The 19,574-nt window shown below is 38.5% G+C and overlaps 1 protein-coding gene across 2 annotated transcripts in view; it reads right to left on the bottom strand.

The window, feature by feature from the left end:
* THSD7B (thrombospondin type 1 domain containing 7B) overlaps positions 1-19,574 on the bottom strand; it is a 491,576-nt gene that overhangs the window by 199,299 nt on the left and 272,703 nt on the right. For both annotated transcript variants that reach the window (XM_034786451.1, XM_034786452.1), the window contains exons 9-12: positions 17,932-18,166; positions 14,935-15,050; positions 7,976-8,108; positions 5,933-6,036 (exon numbers count right to left, since the gene is read on the bottom strand). In XM_034786451.1, coding sequence (XP_034642342.1) covers positions 5,933-6,036; positions 7,976-8,108; positions 14,935-15,050; positions 17,932-18,166 — 588 coding nt within the window. The remainder of the gene's footprint in view (positions 1-5,932; positions 6,037-7,975; positions 8,109-14,934; positions 15,051-17,931; positions 18,167-19,574) is intronic.

The following is a 19,574-nucleotide window of genomic DNA, read 5'->3' as shown; positions in this document are numbered from 1 at the left end:
AGGGTGGATCAGAATATGTGGTCTTCTCTTCAGAGGCTTTGCCAGGATATGGCAAACAAAAGTGAGGTTGGAAGTAAACAAGGGAGAAAAATAGGATGCTTCTAGAATATGCCAGCGTGTGAAATGCAATAATAGGTATTATTTCCATGGAGAGAAAATGGTTTGTTTTTATTAAATTTGTTACCACTGTATTTTCATGACTAGTTTTTTTTAAGTGTAGCCTCATTACAGTCTGTCATACATGAATATTTGCTTCATCCAATGGCTTTTGAAAAAAGACTTCAAAGAAGCTTTCATAATATAGGTTATGCATCCACTAATTAAATACCACCAATCCCTTATAATGAGCAACACTCTGCCCGCCCGAATCTAAATTTCTAAGGCAACTTGATTATGTCAGAGTTGAGGTAAGAGGTCACTTCTTGAGGATCCTCCATCACAGACATCAGAGAGCAGTAAAGTCATTGAAGGGCATCTAAAGCAGAAGCAATTTTCTCAGTCTTGACACTTTCTAGTAAATTAGTCACTTGTCGAGCAAAGTGACAGTTATACAGCAAAACAAAATCTTGTAGAGCTCTTCATTTATTCTTGGAAATGTTGTCTATGTCACTGTCAAGGAACAGTAAAGTCCCTAACACATTTCCTTCTGAAATGCCTATCTCGGGGGGCTTCTTGCAAATCATTTCTTAATGAAGTTTAAATGACAAGTACATTTTTTTAGCTTTAGGTATAACTAACTGTTTTCCCTACCTCCCTGACATTTTCTATTGTAACTAAATCACTCTATAGAAGGCAATGTATGGGATATGAATAAAAGATTTGTTATTTAACAAAGCAATACCACATTATAGGTAGCTTAACCACACCTTATAAATTATCATGACTAAATAAACAATCATTAAAAGTGCAAATATATAGCATATAGAAGATTGCCAAATGTTTGGCTTTACTGTCAATTAATCAGAGCCAGATTCTAATGTTCTTACTCATGATGAGTAGCATCTGACTCCAGAAGTGATTTCACTGAGACCGTTCATGGAGTAAGGTGCTATACAACATGTACATTGGCCAAACCGGCCAGTCTCTACGCAAAAGAATTAATGGACACAAATCTGACATCAGGAATCATAATACTCAAAAACCAGTAGGAGAACACTTTAACCTGTCTGGTCATTCAATGGCAGACCTGCGGGTGGCAATTTTGCAACAGAAAAGCTTCAAAAACAGACTCCAATGAGAAATTGCTGAGCTGGAATTGATATGCAAACTAGATACAATCAACTTAGGCTTGAATAGGGACTGGGAATGGCTGAGCCATTACAAACATTGAATCTATCTCCCCTTGTAAGTATTCTCACACTTCTTATCAAACTGTCTGTACTGGGCTATCTTGATTATCACTTCAAAAGTTTTTTCTCTTATGTAATTGGCCTCTCAGAATTGGTAAGACAACTCCCACCTTTTCATGCTCTCTGTATGTGTATATCTCCTCAATATATGTTCCATTCTATGCATCCAAAGAAGTGGGCTGTAGCCCACGAAAGCTTATGCTCAAATAAATTTGTTAGTCTCTAAGGTGCCACAAGTACTTCTGTTCTTTATACAACATATGAAAGAGTATCAGAATCTGGTCCATAGATGGGAATGGACATTTGAGGGCTATAAAATACATATAAGGGGGCAGAGGGGAGGGGGAAGAGGAGTTATATATAAACACATCTTTTAAAAATGATTTTTGCTTATTTTATTACACATAATTGGTATGCATTTATTGCTCCTGTAATTTGCCAGGTCTGACAGCCCCGAAGACTGAAATTCTCTTATCTAGGCAGGATATGGACAGCAGGGCCTGGGCAGCAAATTGGAAAGTTTCTGCAAACTGATGCTCTAATATGTGTTGAGACCGCTTCTCTCAAATGGCAAAAGGATCATAATGGTTACTTAGACAGGGAAGAGAGATGAAAGAAATTCACATAAGCATTCTTTGGCGCATAAGTACATCTTGGATAAATATGCTGCAATGTCATGCAAACTGCTTCAACTTTAAAAATTTGGCCTCTCCTCTATAGCTGCTGTAAGGAAGCTAATCAGTGGGAAGTGTGGTGCTGCTATTTGGTATGTGGACTCATGCCTGGGGAATCTGAATGTAGCAGGTCAAGATATGTAGATCTGTTTTCTACAACCCCTTGATCATATGCCAGAGTTCAATATCCTCCATGAGACTCGTTTACTGAAGTGAGGCTGGGGTCAGATGTCTAAATACTTATGGACACTTGTTCAAGTTCAACTTCAGGAGCTCCAAAACGGGTGACTGCCTTGTTGCTGAGGGAAGATGTAAATGAGGGGACATCCCCTTTCCTCAGCAGCAAGGCAACTGCAGCTGCCATCTGTACATGTCCCTGCAGCTGTGGAAGTGAACAGGTGGCAGCAGAGTAAGGCAGCAGGACAGCAGCAGCAGCTTTTTCTTAAGGTTTCCCCACCAGAGAGAGACTGCCCACTGGGTTTCTCTTCTCTTTAAGCTCCCTAAACTAAGTTACAGGAGCACTGACACGCTGGTGCCTTCCCTCTTAGCAGCAGTGGGAGCAGAAACCAGGGGAGAGGCCTAGTGTGACAGAGCACTGCACACCAGGCCTGCAGGAAACATCCCAAAATTCTCTTTACATTGGTCCCACCCCAAAATTCACTTTCCTGCAAACCTCACTCATTCCCAATGTCTCTGCCAACCAATAATGCATAATAGTTTGGCTCTAGCATATATCACAGGATTAAGACGCTGTTATGAAAACTAGAGTTAAAAGAGCAAAGCTATAGAAAGTTAGATCTGACTGGATTCTGATATTTTATCAGCAACACTTTGCTTAACCCCACCATGTTATCAGGTTCCTTCCCTGGGTTTAGGATTTTATCTCCTGAGGTACAAAGCACAAAGCCCTATATTTTAAAGTGTGAGAGCTTTTCCCGGAGCAAAAGGAAGTAGTGTACTTTTTTAATATGCTTTGAATTTTGGTAGTGAAGTTCATAGAAAGTTTGTGCACTATCAGAACAAAAAGATTATCTTCAGTTCACACAGAGAATGGGGAATAAAAATGGAGATGACACTTCAATTTATTGAGCCCTCTTTGGAAACCTCCCATGGAAGGTCACATGGTCAAAACCTCTTAGTCAACTATATTTTCAGTTTCCAACACCAGTTTAAAAAACACCACCTTTTCTTCCATTTGCAGCCCACACACTAACAGGGCTTCACTTTCCCTTCCTTTGTTCCCAGATTATGCAACAAATATAGTTTATCTTAAAAAAAAGAATTCTAATCCTATAAAGGAGTAAATTGTTATGTCACGTTCCTTATAGCTTAAGATACCCAAAGAATAAGGTTTTCCCAATAAAAATAATATTTAGTTAAAATTTGTATTGATTTCTCAGCTGAGTGAGAACAGTCAAATCTCTTAGCCACTATGCAGGAATCATTCCAGATTTTTGCACTCACACTCTCAATATAATTGGATCTTTATACTGTCCAAGTGCTTAACCATCAACGGTCAGAGTCTGACTCTCTTTCCCACATTGACCAGTACTTTACATCTCAAATAATCCCATTGAAAATCCAGCCCCACGTAAATTATTGATAATCAGAATAAGGTAAATGGATAAAAAGATGAAATTTTTATCAATAAATGTCAATAAAAGTTGATTTCACCATTCACTCACAACTGACAAAAAAAAATTCCTTCAATAATAATCCAAATTTACAGATAGGCAACCTAAGAAAAATGCTGCTAGAGAACGTAGAGTTTCGTGTAAGGATATTTACTTTGTACATTTTGACATGAGATGTTGACAATGTGTTTTAACAGTTAAAGCTTTATAACTTTTTGAATCTCAGCATGTACTGTAATTAACTAAAAAAGAAGAACAGGAGTACTTGTGGCANACACCTCACAGCAGTCTTCTGGAGGTGAGAAAAGCCAGAAGGGGAAATGCTTTTTTATATCTAGGCTTGGAAGAAAACATTTGATATTTTCCATCAATTTTTATTTTTTTATAATTTCTGATGGAAAATGTCCAGGTTTATTTTTAAACATTTCTAGTTTTATCTTACAGTTTTTACAGTTGTGCAAAATTATGGGTTTTAAGCATTTTAAAAAGCATCTACTTAATTTTCGTAGCTGCGGGAAATTACAGGACAGTAATTAGTTAATTACAGGTTTCAGAGTAACAGCCGTGTTAGTCTGTATCTGCAAAAAGAAGAACAGGAGTACTTGTGGCAGCTTAGAGACTAACAAATTTATTAGAGCATAAGCTTTCGTGGACTACAGCATCCGAAGAAGTGGGCTGTAGTCCACGAAAGCTTATGCTCTAATAAATTTGTTAGTCTCTAAGCTGCCACAAGTACTCCTGTTCTTCTTTTTGCAGATACAGACTAACACGGCTGTTACTCTGAAACCTGTAATTAACTAATTACTGTCCTGTAATTTCCCGCAGCTACGAAAATTAAGTAGATGCTTTTTAAAATGCTTAAAACCCATAATTTTGCACAACTGTAAAAACTGTAAGATAAAACTAGAAATGTTTAAAAATAAACCTGGACATTTTCCATCAGAAATTATAAAAAAATAAAAATTGATGGAAAATATCAAATGTTTTCTTCCAAGCCTAGATATAAGAAAGCATTTCCCCTTCTGGCTTTTCTCACCTCCAGAAGACTGCTGTGAGGTGTACCTCTTTCCACAGCACATCCACTTTACTTTTAACTGGCAAAAGAAGGTTACCTTAAAGATTTCATTACCATCACCTCTGAATGTTGAGCATACTGCCCTTCTTGCACCCCAGACTCAGTAGGCCCCTCCTTCAAGCATTTTATTTTAAAACCTAGTAGCTCCAACCACTTTGTTTCCAAATTGGCATGTGTAAAAGAGTACAGATTCTACCAAGTTCTACTCTCCACTGCACACATTTGGTCAAATTAGTAATTCCAACCATTTCTAGATTCAGCACAATACAAAACACCTAGCAACTTCTGTTTATTTCTGCCCTAAACCATGAAGGATAAACATATTATTTTATCATGGAAAGCCTCACATGTAGCAAATTGCAACACATGCCCAAGTGTTGAACTAGGAAGCAGAGAGGACATGGAGGGAGTTCCTACAGCTTCCTATGTACCATGAAGTCCAGATCCATACCTGCTTTGGAATGAATGTGCCAGGGTGAGGAAGAAAGAGTGCTGAAGATGAAGCAAATTGCACCACTGACCCAAAACAATATACAGAGAAGGAACAATGGGCTGAAATTTCAACTCCCCTTTGGACCATGTAGTACTGGCTCCTTGGAGTAAACAGCTCCTTGGGCATATACCCCAGGTAGGCTCCGAGGATTCCATTCATCTGCCCCAGGCCTTCTGAGCACAGAGCAAAGCTTTTTCATGTGGACATTTTTCTTGCCCAGGATTTCACTGAATGGTATTTTAAACTCATCATCTCCATAGTGTTAAATCAGTATTCTATGTACAGCCTGTTTCTGCAAAGGCTCCCAAGCCTGGGAAATGCTTTCTTGAAAAGCTGTAGTTAATATAATGCATGCATATATTTTCTGAATGGTGTTATACCTATTTCCTTTGTTGAATCCAGAGACCTGTACTGTTTCAAAATTTATCTCTGTGTTATGTGGCCAAGGGAAGTTACTATTATATCAGTTCACAATCTCCTTCAGAATCTTTAAGCAAAACATGGGGATTTGACAGCTGGCAATGTACACTGTCTGCTCATCAACATCAGTAAAGCTAAAGGTTCTCTTTGAAAATAATGTGAATTTTCTGTATTAAAATACACTTTTCAAACTATGGAAAGCACATAAAATATACTACAGTCTATCAATAAGAGAGAATTAATGAAAATCTTAGATTAAACTTTCTGGGGGCGGGAGAAAGGCTTACCTCTCGACTGCAAACCACGGCCACATGCTTCATTGATTCCCAATATGCCCTGTCTCACAGAATCTGGCACCAGTATACAGTGACTCCATTTATGGGTCTTCCATCTATGATAATAAACAAAAAGTTAAGGGGTTTGTGCTATTATGGTTGCTTAGAAGTGAAGACAGCATTGAAGTAATTTAGGGGTAAAAAACAAACAAACTACAAGAATGTTGTAATTTTCCCTCAAACAAGCTTTACAAATTTAAGCTCAGATTTAAGATTAAACCCATACGAAATCTACATGAGCCTTCAATCTTCCTCCTTTGTTCTTTTTTTATTTAAGTCTTAGTGCCTTTTTCAAAGTCTACTGAAATCAATGGGAATCTTATCATTGACTTTAGTAACTTCTTGATCAGAGAGTCCTTTCCTGCAAACCCTTATTCACGAAGTTAATATTTTGCAGAATCTGCCTTCTAGGTTATGATGTGTGATATATAAGAATGCAGGTGAGCATCTGCCCATATATTTTTACAGCTGCTTAGAAACATGTATGCATAATGTCTACTGTAATGTGCAGTTTTGTCACAACATGCATTTTTACTCTTTTCAAGTACATGTTGTAATGTCGTGATCTGGGACTCAGAAGTTTGCACACAAAGATAGAATGGATCTCTATTTACTAATACTTGTATAACACATGGTGTGACGTTGCACCCATAATGCTTTATAGAAATATGCTTATGAGTGTAAATATGACATAACTGGAATATGTTTTATGCTAGATATAACATATCATGTAACATATCTTTGCAAAAGTTATGTTCTACTGAATGTATTCATCCTATTTGTATGCATGTATCATTTTTATATCGTAAGCTATGAGTGTTGGCTCTATGCTTGTATTTAAAGTGTTTGCTGTAGGAAGCACATAAGGCAGATTTGGTCAACATAGTGTGAAGGGGTTATGCGAGTAATTGGGAGTACTTAGCTAACAATGGACCTTGGGAGACGCCAAGCCACAGCTAAGCTTTCCTACGGTAACTACGGGGGTGTGAGTGATTGCTGGACCCAGTCTAGGAAGGATTCTAGTCTGTCAGCTTATTGGAACATCTCTGAGGGTGAGATTTACCTGCATTTAGTTTCCTACTGTATTAGGCTTAGACTTGCGTGTTTTTGTTTCATTTTGCTTGGTAATTTACTTTGTTCTGTCTGTTATTACTTGGAACCACTTAAATCCTACTTTTTATATTTAATAAAATCACTTTTTACTTATTAATTAACCCAGAACATGTATTAATACCTAGGGGAGCAAACAGCTGTGCATCTCTCTCTATCAGTGTTATAGAGGGCGAACAATTTATGAGTTTATCCTGTATAAGCTTTATACAGAGTAAAATGGATTTATTTGGGGTTTGGATCCCATTGGGAACTGGGTATCTGGGTGTTGGAGACAGGAGCACTTCTTAAGCTGTTTTCAGTTAAACCAGGCAGGGTACTGAAGTCCCAAGCTGCCAGGGAAAACAGGCTTAGAGGTAGTCTCAGCATATCAGGTGGCAGTCCCAAGGGGGTTTCTGTGACCCAACCCATCACACATGGCCACAGAATTTTACTGAAGAGTGGTAAATAGTTTCCTTCGTTGTGCTATTTGTCTACTCAGAAACTAAAAAATACATATTAATCAGTGAGCTGCAGAGAAGAAGGTGGAGTATCTGCAATGACCATACAATTATCATTAAAGTAGTTTAGTGATTGTAATCCCACATTAGATTAAACTGATATTTAAAATACATTCAGGGTTGGTTTGTTTTCTCATGCATCTTCACACATTTTTAAAACTGAAGGTTGCTTTTTTAGGATGGTGTTTACGCTGAGGCTCATTTTGGTGAAATCACACATTAGTTCTACTAAAATGCATTTTTTGTTGATACAGAGCTAATATTTATTTGTTATTTTTTGCGATGAAAAAATATTAAATAAATTGCACATGATTAAAATATAAAATGCATTTCTGGAGAACTAGAAACCCAATGTCAGAGATTCTTAGCTGCTTATTTACAGAACCTGTAAACTGGACAGACAGGAATATCTTCACATTCTCTTTCTTCATACAAGGTGTCTGGGCAGTCCTGTCCCCCATTGGCAGCGTTCTGAATGATAATCCTATATCGGAACTGTTTAATTGCTGTAGCATTGTCTGTAAGAAAAAAATGCAGCAAACATTTGTTTACCAGGCATAGTTGGCATCATTAGCTATCTGGGTTAAAATCCCGCCTGAGGTTACAACTAGTAAAACACTGAAAGCTTGATCCTGCAAAGCAGGGAGGGGTGCTGCTCTATATCAAAGATACCTTTATCTGCTTTAGAATACCAACACATCAGAAGAACAGAACCTGGAATGCTTATGGATCAATTTTCTAAGTGATAAATCACAAGCTAGGACACTGGGGGTGGGTCTGTTACAGATCATCAAATCAAACAAGAGAATGGGATGAGTAGCTCCTTAAACATCTATCTATAATGTGGAAAAACAAAACTTATTATCATCATGGGGGGGGGGGGCGGTTTCAGGATATATACCAGAGGTCTCAAGCTGCCACTAGTAAAACATATTCAGAGTTTTAATAGACAATAACTTTCTAAGATAAATTATTGCAACCAACTTGTGGTGATTCTACATCGACCCTCATTCTAACACAAAGTCATACCATCTAGGAATAAAGAACATATGTCAGATTTACAAAATTGGAGGCAGCATCCTGGAATGCAGTAACACTGAAAACGACTTAAGAAAATGGTAGTTTCTCCTGAAACAAGAGATCCAGTTCAGTGCTGTAGCTAAGAAGACAAATGGGATCCTTAGATTTGAAGTAGGAGTAGGGTGTTGAAATGCTTTCTGGAAAACCAAGTCCCATTCTAGAGTCCACACTCAAAAAAGATGTTGAAAAACTAGAAAGGGGTCAGAAAAGAGCTACAAAAATGATTCAAGATCTGGAAAACATGCCTTATAATGAGAGAATGTAGGAAGCTCTATGTTGTTAGTTCATATAAGGAAAGGTTAACAGGTAACTTGATTATGGTCTACAAGTCACTATACGTGAACGAGATTTCTGATAGTAGAGGGTTCTTTAATCCAGCAGAAAAAGGCACAACAAGTCCAATGGTTGGATGCTGAGTAGAAACAAGGCACAACTTTTTTATAATGATTAAGTCTATGAATAAGTACTTAAATATGTACTTAAGTTAAAGATCACAAGTAGTCCACATTGAAGTCAAAGGGATTACTCACACACTTAAAGAAGTGCTTCGCTGGATCAGGGCAAGAGTGATCAGTATCCTGTAAGCTCAAATCCTTGCTGATTTGTACACTTCAGAAAAAAATCACCATGCAGATTAGCCCAATTACAAAAGGAGCATCTTTTTCTGTGAAACACAGCCAAAACTGAAACTCAGCAGTTTTCCAGGTGAGGACTGAGCTGCATTACATTGGGAGGAAAGTTCATATAGAAACTGGCTCTGAGGCCTGGTCCACACTGACCCCCCACTTCGAACTAAGATACGCAACTTCAGCTACATGAATAAAGTAGCTGAAGTCGAAGTACCTTAGTTCGAACTTACCGTGGGTCCAGACGCGGCAGGCAGCCTCCCCCATCGACGCCGCGTACTCCTCTCGCGGAGCAGGAGTACCGGCGTCGACGGCGAGCACTTCCGGGATCGATCCGGGATCGATTTATCGTGTCTAGACAAGACACGATAAATTGAACCCAGAAGATCGATTGCTTACCGCCGGACCCGGAGGTAAGTATAGACATACCCTTAGCAGGCATGTAATTAGTGGAGTAATGCTACTCCACTCCTATTAAAGATCCCTCTGATCCTTACTGGATCAGAGCCATAAGACTTGGTTCAAGTCAGTGCTACTGAACCATCACCTCCAAGAACACAACATTTGTTCAACTTTATATAGGTGTATTTTAGATTTTTAAAACTCTGTATAAATGTGTCTGCTTCATTAAAGATAATGACATACTTAATGCTGTGATAATAAATATCATGTTTGACTACAGAAGCCTATTTGCTTTAATGAGTTACACACTATTTAAACAAAGATTTTTACAACTTGGAAAACCTATAGTACAATGTTTTGTGGAAAAGCATAAAATGTATCATATCAGTGAACATTTCCCCCAGTATAATGAATGCTGCCCACAACAGAGCACACAGTCAGTTGAAGGGTATTATGCAGGCATCAAGCCTGAAGTCTTTACTCAAAATCCCATTGAAGCAGATAAGAGATTTTTTTCTGAAACGATTGAGGAAGGATATGGGCCGGCTATCACTAAAATTAAAAACTAGGAAAAAAAGGAAGAATGCATAAAATCAAATGGGTTTTAACTTCAGAAATTACTTCAAAATCAAAACTGCGTATCATTATACAGCAGCATCTCTACTATCACAGTGTATATTGCTTATGCACAAAAATCTACAGTAAAAGAACACTATTATGGTTGCAAGATGTTAGGAAATGCCACAGTTAAGGTTATCTGTAAAACCTTAATTCAACCCTCCTGATAGAAGTAGTAGGTTGTCATCCTCTGAGTGGACCAGTAGTAGAAGGGGATGAGGCATACACTTTACCACTGGGTTTTAAAGATATTTTCTGACAAAAAAGAATGGGGAGACTCAGGAATCTTGGGTTCTGTTCCATCTCTGGACAAGAGTGTTCTCTAGTGGCCACAGACTCTTTTGCCCATTCCCCCTAAATTGTCCATATCTCTTCAAACCTATCCCAGTCCTGTATCTTCCCCACCCCTGGCTCCTTGTCCCAGTCCTATTCTCCTTGCTTACCTAGTCCTTGTCTTCCCCTCTGGGTTTGGTGTCCAAGTCCCAATCTCCCCCTCCGCTCCCAACCTCTCCCCTTCCCCGCATGCAATCCCAGTCTGCTTGCCCAGACAGTCCCAGTTCCCCTCTCCTGCCTCTCCCTCTCCCCCACTGATTCCCAGTCTTAATCTCTCTTTCCGAGACCCTCATCCAATCTCAGTATACTCCTCCCCCCCAACTCCTTGCCCCCTCTTCCATGGCTCCTTGCCCAGTTTCTTTGCCTAGCCAGTTCCAGTTCTTCCCTCATACCCTGCTTATAGAAGGATGTCTCTACCCCCGCTTCCCCACACTCTTTTCTAGTCCCAGTCTCCCCACACAGCTCCTCATCTAATTGCATTGATCCCTTCCCAAGCCAAAAAGTTACCTGTTCTGTTATCCACCCCCATTTCCCTCACCAGCTCCCAGTCCCAGTCTCCTTGCCCAACTACTTCCAGTCTCCTGTCCCTCTACCAGCCCCACCTATGACAGTATAATGGCAGAACAAAAAAATAGGCAAAGCATCCGAGAATTTTTTTTTTTTTTTGCCAAGGTCCCAGATTTGTTCCATTTGGTTTTAAATCTGATGTAAATCACTGTTAAAATAAATGCGATAAGCTATTATCTAATGTTTTATGAACACTTGTCTAGGTGATCAAACTACAGTGAAATTGCTAGTCTTTACTCTAGACAGCCACAGACTGGAATTGCAGGGGCACTGCAGACTTAAATACATTGACACAGCTATAAAGGGGAGTTTGTGTATGCCCTGCACATACAATGGCAGGCTCTAGTGTGTGATATCAGTCTTTTAACAGTCCCCAGCAATACAATTCACCAAATCAAAAGCTCATGAAATAATCTTACCATGTTTTCTTATTAACATTACTATTACAGCAGTGAAAAACATCTTCCATACACTAGCTGTCTGTAATATAATTTAGGATGTGTATCATCATCTTTCATTATTAAAAATCAACGGATAAATACCCCTACTCATTCCTAGCTTTACATCATATCAATTCACACAGATATTGTCAGCGTATCCAACACACTCAGGAATCATCTCTTCTCAAGAGGAAGACAAAAAATGTAAGGGCACTACAAGATTCAAGAAACAATAGATAGATCCTCCACTACCCGCTGCAATATTTTTATCAGGGAAGTGACCTTCCCATTCTAACACTCTCCCCTCCCCCTTTTAGATCTCTATTGACAAATCATTGAAGCACATCATCTGTGATAAAAGTAGCCATCTCCCATGTGCAAACACCATCCATTTTGTAGGTTATTGAGTAACTCTAAAGGTGAACATTCTGCAATCTTCATTTTATTCCTTTTTGGTTATAATTTTCACTTTCATCCTCAGAGACCAATTACACCAATTATAGGAGACAAGGGTGAACAGAAGTCACCCTGGAGTATTTGAAATGGCAGAGAATCAATAAATTTACTTGTAACAAACTTTGTATTCTTGACTCATCACAGGTATGTGATTCAATTGCATTTCGTTTTTGAATTATGTATTCCATGCGTCTATGGTTGCCCTAAATGCTGCCTGCATTTCTGAGTTGTGTGATAATCCTTTGCCAAGAGGCTACCTGATTAGTGATAACATTAAATGGAGGGAAAATACCAGTTTTTAATGTTAGAAAAGTTGGATGCAGTTTTACAAGATAAAACACAAACCTCTTAATTGGTAAAACTGAATTTTGCAAGTACAGTTTCATCTAACCACTGATGTTATGCTGGTACACACTTCATTTTAAATCTGTAATGCAATACCTTCTCTTGCTTGAGCTGTAGCTTAGTTCTTTGCGATCTGCATATTGTTTTCATTAAATAAAACTCTTCTACAAAAAACAAAAGCAGAAAAAACAAAAACAAAAAACCTAACAACCCATGTACATATAATGGCTTGTAAACTTCAGATCATGTTTGTTTTAACTGCATACTGCAAATGAAAAAAAAATTTACAATGCAGCCATATCAATAACAAATCTGCAAGCAACAAACTCCCACAACTGAGAAGTTTTAATTTAGAATTATATTAAAATGATAACACCGCCAAGTAAATTAAATAATTAATTTATTCTCATTTTAATTGTAGAGGATTATTTAATAAACAAAGTAATTTATAAGGTAATTTATTCTACTGCATTATATATAGTTAATTTAAAATCTAAAAATAAACTGTTAATTAAAACAGGATTCACTTTTTAAAAAGCAACTCATTTACCTATAAAAGATAACCGGGACTGGGCTATGTAGTCCACTGACAATCTGCAAAGGGCAAGGAGGCTGGCAGCAAAAATGAAAGTATTTTGATAACAACAAGCGCTTTCATCCAGACAATTACTAAAATACTGCATTGGTCATAAAAACTGACAACAGATCCCTGAAAACACAGGAGACTAAAGACCCTCCGTATCAAAGTTCATCTGCTAAATGAAAGTGATAAATGGTGCTTTAAAATCAGCAAATCTGGGAAGCTATTTATGCAAGCCTGGTGTGCCTCTAAAAGTTTGGGCTGGAGTCAAATAAATGTTGGCTAACGTACTGATTTCATAGATATCAGGACAATAGCAATAAGGACTTTTGAAATTATAAGCATAAGAAAGTTACCGGTTTCAAATAAAGACCACTTACAATTCAAATTTCTTTACTAGGGGGCCATCAATACTCTACAGGTCTCCTTTAACCACCACTCCCCCCTCCCCATCCTTCTTCTTCAAGCCCCCCCCCCTTAACAACACTACCCCCTCCCCATCCTCCCTTAACTACACTGCTGTCCCCATCCCCCTTCTGCAAGCCTCCCTTTACCATTGCTGCCCCCCCCGCCTCCGCAAGCCTCCCTTCACCACTGCTGCCCACCTCCCACTCCACACAACTCCCTTAACCGCACTTCCCCCTCCCCCTTATACAAGCCTCCCTTAACCCCACTGTCCCCATCCAGCCAACAAGCCCTGTAGTGGCCACTGCTGGTGGCAGCCAGAACTGCAGTCCAATGCCAGCAGCTCAGGTTGCCAACAGCAGCAGTTACTGGCTGAGGCCAGAACTGCAGGATCAGTTCTAGCTCAGCCAGAAACCGTGAGCAACCAGGATCTCTGAGTGAGATCACAAGCATCCCTGCTTCAACTGTCACCCTGACTTCCTCTCACCACTCTGCCACAGCCAGACCCTTGGGGGAGCAAGGATTCCTGAGTTGAATTCCTAGGTGTGATAGAGTCTCTGGGGTTTAATCCTGCAGCTTTCAGTGAGGCCATTCTGTCCCCCCACATTCCATTTAGGACTGTCACCTGACCAAACACAGTAGTAATATTCCAGATCCAAAAGCACACTCTAATCAGGAGTTGTGGCCTTGTACAGCACAGCTTCATGTACCCAAATCAGCCAGTGGAGTCCACTACATAGCCCAGAGCCCAATGGGTAGAATCAGAGAGAGTTTTACTTGGGCAAAGAATGTGGGATTGGACTCATAACAGATAGACATGGAAGTAATGATTTGAAAATCAATATGGGGTAGATTTTCTGAAGCACCTTCACTTGGACTTGAACTCCTAAACCCTTTGGCACTGTTGAAAATCTCCCTCTCAAATAGACATAATGCTATTTAATGGAAGATTTGAGGGATGATTTGAAACTTTCTGGTGGCAGGTGAAGAGGGGGAGCCTAACAACAAGTCTGAAAGTCTACACTTCAGATCTCACTTCTAATGCTATGAGGTGATGCTGGCCAGCCAGGTTTGAAAACCCGGGGAATGTAACGCAGCTTTGTTTTAACTAGGGCTTTGATTAAATAGGGCTAACCTGAAGTTAGAATAAAATATAAACTCCATTAAATTATTTTGTAATAATGAAGTAATTTAAAAACATTAACAAGTTGCTTAAACAACAAATTTATTAGTATAGAAAGGCCTCTGATGGCTTGGCCATTCTGTAGTTTAATAATCATTAGGGATTAAGGGTACAATTATTTATCTGACCATAAAAGTTGGAGACAAAATTTACCCATTTGCTTTCTCATGGACTCATCTATTCAAGGTAACACATACTGTAAACATTAAGACCTGTGAAACTTTATTTGTCTTGAAAGCCATTGCCTGGGTGGGTTGAGGTGAACAGGTTTGCTTAAAATCTTATTTATTCTCATTTTCAGAATCTTACCATGTTGGCATGTTGTAGGGCAGTGTGTCCACTCACTGAAAGGGGTAACAACACAATCTTTTTTACACGGGAGCAGACATGGACGCACTGTTTCAGGTCGGAGGGAGTCTGGACACCTATCAATACAATTGTAAATACAACATATGAGAGTCCCTAAAATAATATGAGACACACACACACACACACACACACACACACACACTCAGGAATATGATCAGCTAAGCAATACAAAAAGGATGCACATGGTTGTGGTTGAACTCCATAATGCATAGCCAACAAGTAGAACAATTAAGTTCTTTACATCTTGAAAACCTTCCAGGTTTACCATCTAGCTTGTTTCTAAGCTCATTTCTGTTCTTACTAGGCCTAATATTACACCCCAGCTACCGCTGGCTCCCAGAACAACCCTTGAGATCTGTGTGCAGCTAGCACAACTTACAACTGGCCTTCAGGCTACTCTAAATTGTACATAGCATTTGGCCCAGCATTCACCAACCTTTGCTTTGGGAAAGTTCAAAGGTGGCTTAAAGCTTCATTTGCAATCCCCCTCCTGACCTGCACTGAGCACTCTTCAGGCACAACCCAAGATCTAGGCCTATATCTTCATGGGAATTTGTATCTATAATTTTCTCAGCACACTACAGTAAATAGAGCTTTGTGATTTTGCAGTCAATTTCAGACTCCTAATTTAAAAATGAAATACATATTCTAATGAAAAAAATCAGATGCAAGAAGCTCCATGTTTGAGTCATGGGCGGAAGGGGAAAGGGGCAGTTCTCTGTGATCAGGAACATCAGCTGTTCTAAGTGGGAGAATAAAAACAGAATTAGCCTTTCACAATCTTTATTAATTTCCATGTAGGAAGATTGCTTGAGAAATACCCATCACATACCTGAACACATCCAACCAATAACTAAATATCTATCTATATGTATATTACTGTACCACTAAAGGATATTAGAAACAAAAATACATCTGAAAATCATAATTCAGCTAACTGAACTATTAATACATTTTTGTAATGCTTAAAAGTATCAAACAAGGGTTCTAAAAAAGAGATACAATGAAATGCATTGATTCAATAACCATGAATATTCAAGAGGGAAGAAAGAATTATCAGTGTGCAATGATTTTTTTTTCATTACATCTAGATATAGTATATAAAGCCACTGCAACCTATTTTTATTCAGTGTTCTTTTTTATACCCCATTTTCAGTGGCTTTCAGTTTCATAAGGTGGTGTGTTATGTTTCAGCTTCCATTTCTTAAAATAATGGGAGGGTGGGGGAGTAGCATGAAGTAAAAAATGCAGTGTGGTAACACAAAGATTATTTATTTGGATAAATTAATCCTGTTCCTGAAGCCACATGGCTAGTTTACTACTGATTCAGCAGTTTTATGTTAAAACCTAACTTGTTAGTCAATTTTAATAAACAATTATATACTGTAAAATACATTAAAAACTAACAATTATTCTGTTATATTGCTATCATTATGGTCTCAAAATTCACTATTTTACTGCCAGGAGCCCCAAGCCTGTAAAGAGTTTCCACATAGGTGAAGAGATCCAAACATGTGACGTTCATTGCAGGATCAGGGCTCAAAGTCAATACGTTTAATAGAGTACTCCTTTTCTCTCTGGAAACACCAGGTTATTCTAATCTCTTATCACCTCTTTTACACTTTTCTATCATTTTTGGAGTTCCACTGGTTACTTCACTCCTTCTGAAACACTGGAATTCCTTTCTTTAATTAAGAAACTGGTTTTGAGAAACTTCAGAGAGGTTTGGCTTTGCTTCTTTAATTTACTTATGTGGGGGAGGGGAGTTCCCATTGTAAAACACATTGAAGTGCAGAATAAAGAGGAACAAAATCATCCCAATGGGATCCTCCTTAATGGCTCAATGGCCTCCACATTTTCTGACACAATCCATTCCATTACACTTCACAATTAGAATGTTATTTAACTATACAATTACATTTGAACAAAACATTTCCACTGAAACCTTAAAATGCAGGAGTGCTGAATTCTGAAGATCCCAGTACATGCTATAATTTTCCATTTCTCTCATACTACAACTCAAGTCATTTCTCTATAAAAACTCCTTCTTTCCTCCTTTGTTAGTGCTAGATCCATCCTCCCCTTCTACACAAGGGTTTACTTTCTCATTTCAGCTCCGTTTCCACTTAGCTAGTAAGCAGAGGATGGGGACAAATAACTATTTTACACATTATATGGCACTACAAATGGTATAACTTAATGGTAATAAATTTACAGTATATTAGTGGGTACCAGACATTCTCTTCTTTGCTCAATTAATTTCATTAACCTCAAGAATTTTAATTAACTTTATTGAAGTGACCACAGTCTGCCCATATTTAGCAGGATTGTTTTGAGACATGCAATAAGATTTAAAACAAGGCTGCAAGGAATAAGCGAGGGCTTGATTTTTTTTATATTGGGGAAATTATCTGTGCATCTCATTTCCTGGGTTAGTAAAACAAAGTAGAAGCTCAGAATATACACAGGGCTAAATAAATGGGTTTAGTGTACTTATTGAAATAGCAATACAAATCAACTCTTCCAAGTGAACGGTTTCCTCTTTTAACAGAGCTTTGTAAAAAATAGGTTGGTTATGTTCAGTTCCAGGTTATATTTTCATCACAACTTCCTAGCAGCAAAAACATTTGCAAAAAGTCAGAACAAGAATCATAAATTAGCCATTGTAAAATTTTTCAGCCACTGGAAAAAAACCTGTATTATGACCCACCCACTGCTACATTTACAAATACAACTGGTTTATCCATTCATTTTTTGTTATATAAAAGGATCCTTTCTCAGAAGCTGAAAAATTAAGCTAGCAATAAAATTACTTTCATAGCTTCAGTTTTCCCAAAACACACTTGAATATTTGCATTTTAATGTACTGTAAATACAAATAATGACTCCAGCAATTCCGTCAAAGCTGCATCTGCAAGAACCTCTTTCTCCCAATACCTTTTATTTGTAACCTGGCCAAAATTATTCTTCACACAAAAGACCTTCCTTGTTTGCATGCCCACTCCACAAGTAGCTTCTCCATTCCAGCTAATGGTAGCATTGAGGGCAGTTACCAAAGTGTCTTCAGAACAAGGACCCCACGGAGATGTTTCCCAATAAAGCTGTGTGCAAATGTGATCATTACATAAGCGATACTCCTGTAGGGCCCGGTGAGGAGGACAGGGTTTCCCACCTGAAAGTAGTGAAAAGAATAATATATTTATTATTATAATCAAGAGAACATTGTGGATGGATACCACATGTGGAAATATAAAGTTTGTTTTATAAGAAAGAAAGAAAGAAAGAAAGAAAGAAAGAAAGAAAGAAAGAAAATAAATGGTTGGTTGGTTGGTTGTTTTTTGACATTTATGGCTATAGTAACAGCCTTCCAAACACTGCTTCCCCATCAAATGAGCCTTGCACAAAATTGAATTTTGAGGAACAAACAATGGAAACTGAAATGTGTGAAGTAGATTTCCAGTTTCTCATGCTGCTACTATTATTCATAGGCTAATTGATTCCATTTAAATGCCAGCGTCACCCTGGCTTTCAAACAACTATATTTAAATATTACCTTTATAATATGTTCACTCTGACAGATACAGCAATTTCCTGCCATATCCTTGGGGGACTGTGACAGAATACACCCGTGTTCACACCACCACACTATTATAAGAACATTTCTACAAAGGTATGCCTGGCAAGGTATAATTTAAAAAATACTCATAACTTTCTGATCAATAATATCATGAAAAAATGCACATAGCAACATTATATGTAAAGCTATGAACATAAACTAAAATCATGACTGAAGTATGTTTCCCAGATAAGTCTGGAGAGTGGCTAAACCAATTCCTCAGAGACAAAGGTCAAGCTGTCTCTGCCAGGTGTCAATAAGACTGATGGACAATTACCTGCCAAGTGGCCATTCTTTGAAAAGAACGGAGGCAGGGACAAAAATCTACATTTTAGCAAAGAAACAGCATGGAGTTTTTCTTTCTTCATTAAAGTGTCTCATCTTCTCCCACTGGAAATGCTTCTAAAAGGGAGAGGGGCAGGACTATAAAATGAAGGGGTAAACACCCCAAGACACCCCTAGATTCATAGATTCATAGATTATAGGACTGGAAGGGACCTCGAGAGGTCATCGAGTCCAGTCCCCTGCCCGCATGGCAGGACCAAATATTGCCTAGACCATCCCTAATAGACATTTATCTAACCTACTCTTAAATATCTCCAGAGACGGAGATTCCACAACCTCCCTAGGCAATTTGTTCCAGTGTTTAACCACCCTGACAGTTAGGAACTTATTCCTAATGTCCAATCTAGACCTCCCTTGCTGCAGTTTAAACCCATTGTTTCTGGTTCTATCCTTAGAGGCTAAGGTGAACAAGTTCTCTCCCTCCTCCTTATGACACCCTTTTAGATACCTGAAAACTGCTATCATGTCCCCTCTCAGTCTTCTCTTTTCCAAACTAAACAAACCCAATTCTTTCAGCCTTCCTTCATAGGTCATGTTCTCAAGACCTTTAATCATTCTTGTTGCTCTTCTTTGGACCCTTTCCAATTTCTCCACATCTTTTTTAAAATGCGGCGCCCAG

The sequence above is a fragment of the Trachemys scripta genome, chromosome 11 (assembly GCF_013100865.1).
Source record: "Trachemys scripta elegans isolate TJP31775 chromosome 11, CAS_Tse_1.0, whole genome shotgun sequence".
Classification (NCBI taxonomy): Eukaryota; Metazoa; Chordata; order Testudines; family Emydidae; genus Trachemys; species Trachemys scripta.
The sequence above is the reverse complement of the archived record's forward strand: the minus strand, read 5'-3'. Positions and strand labels throughout refer to the sequence as shown.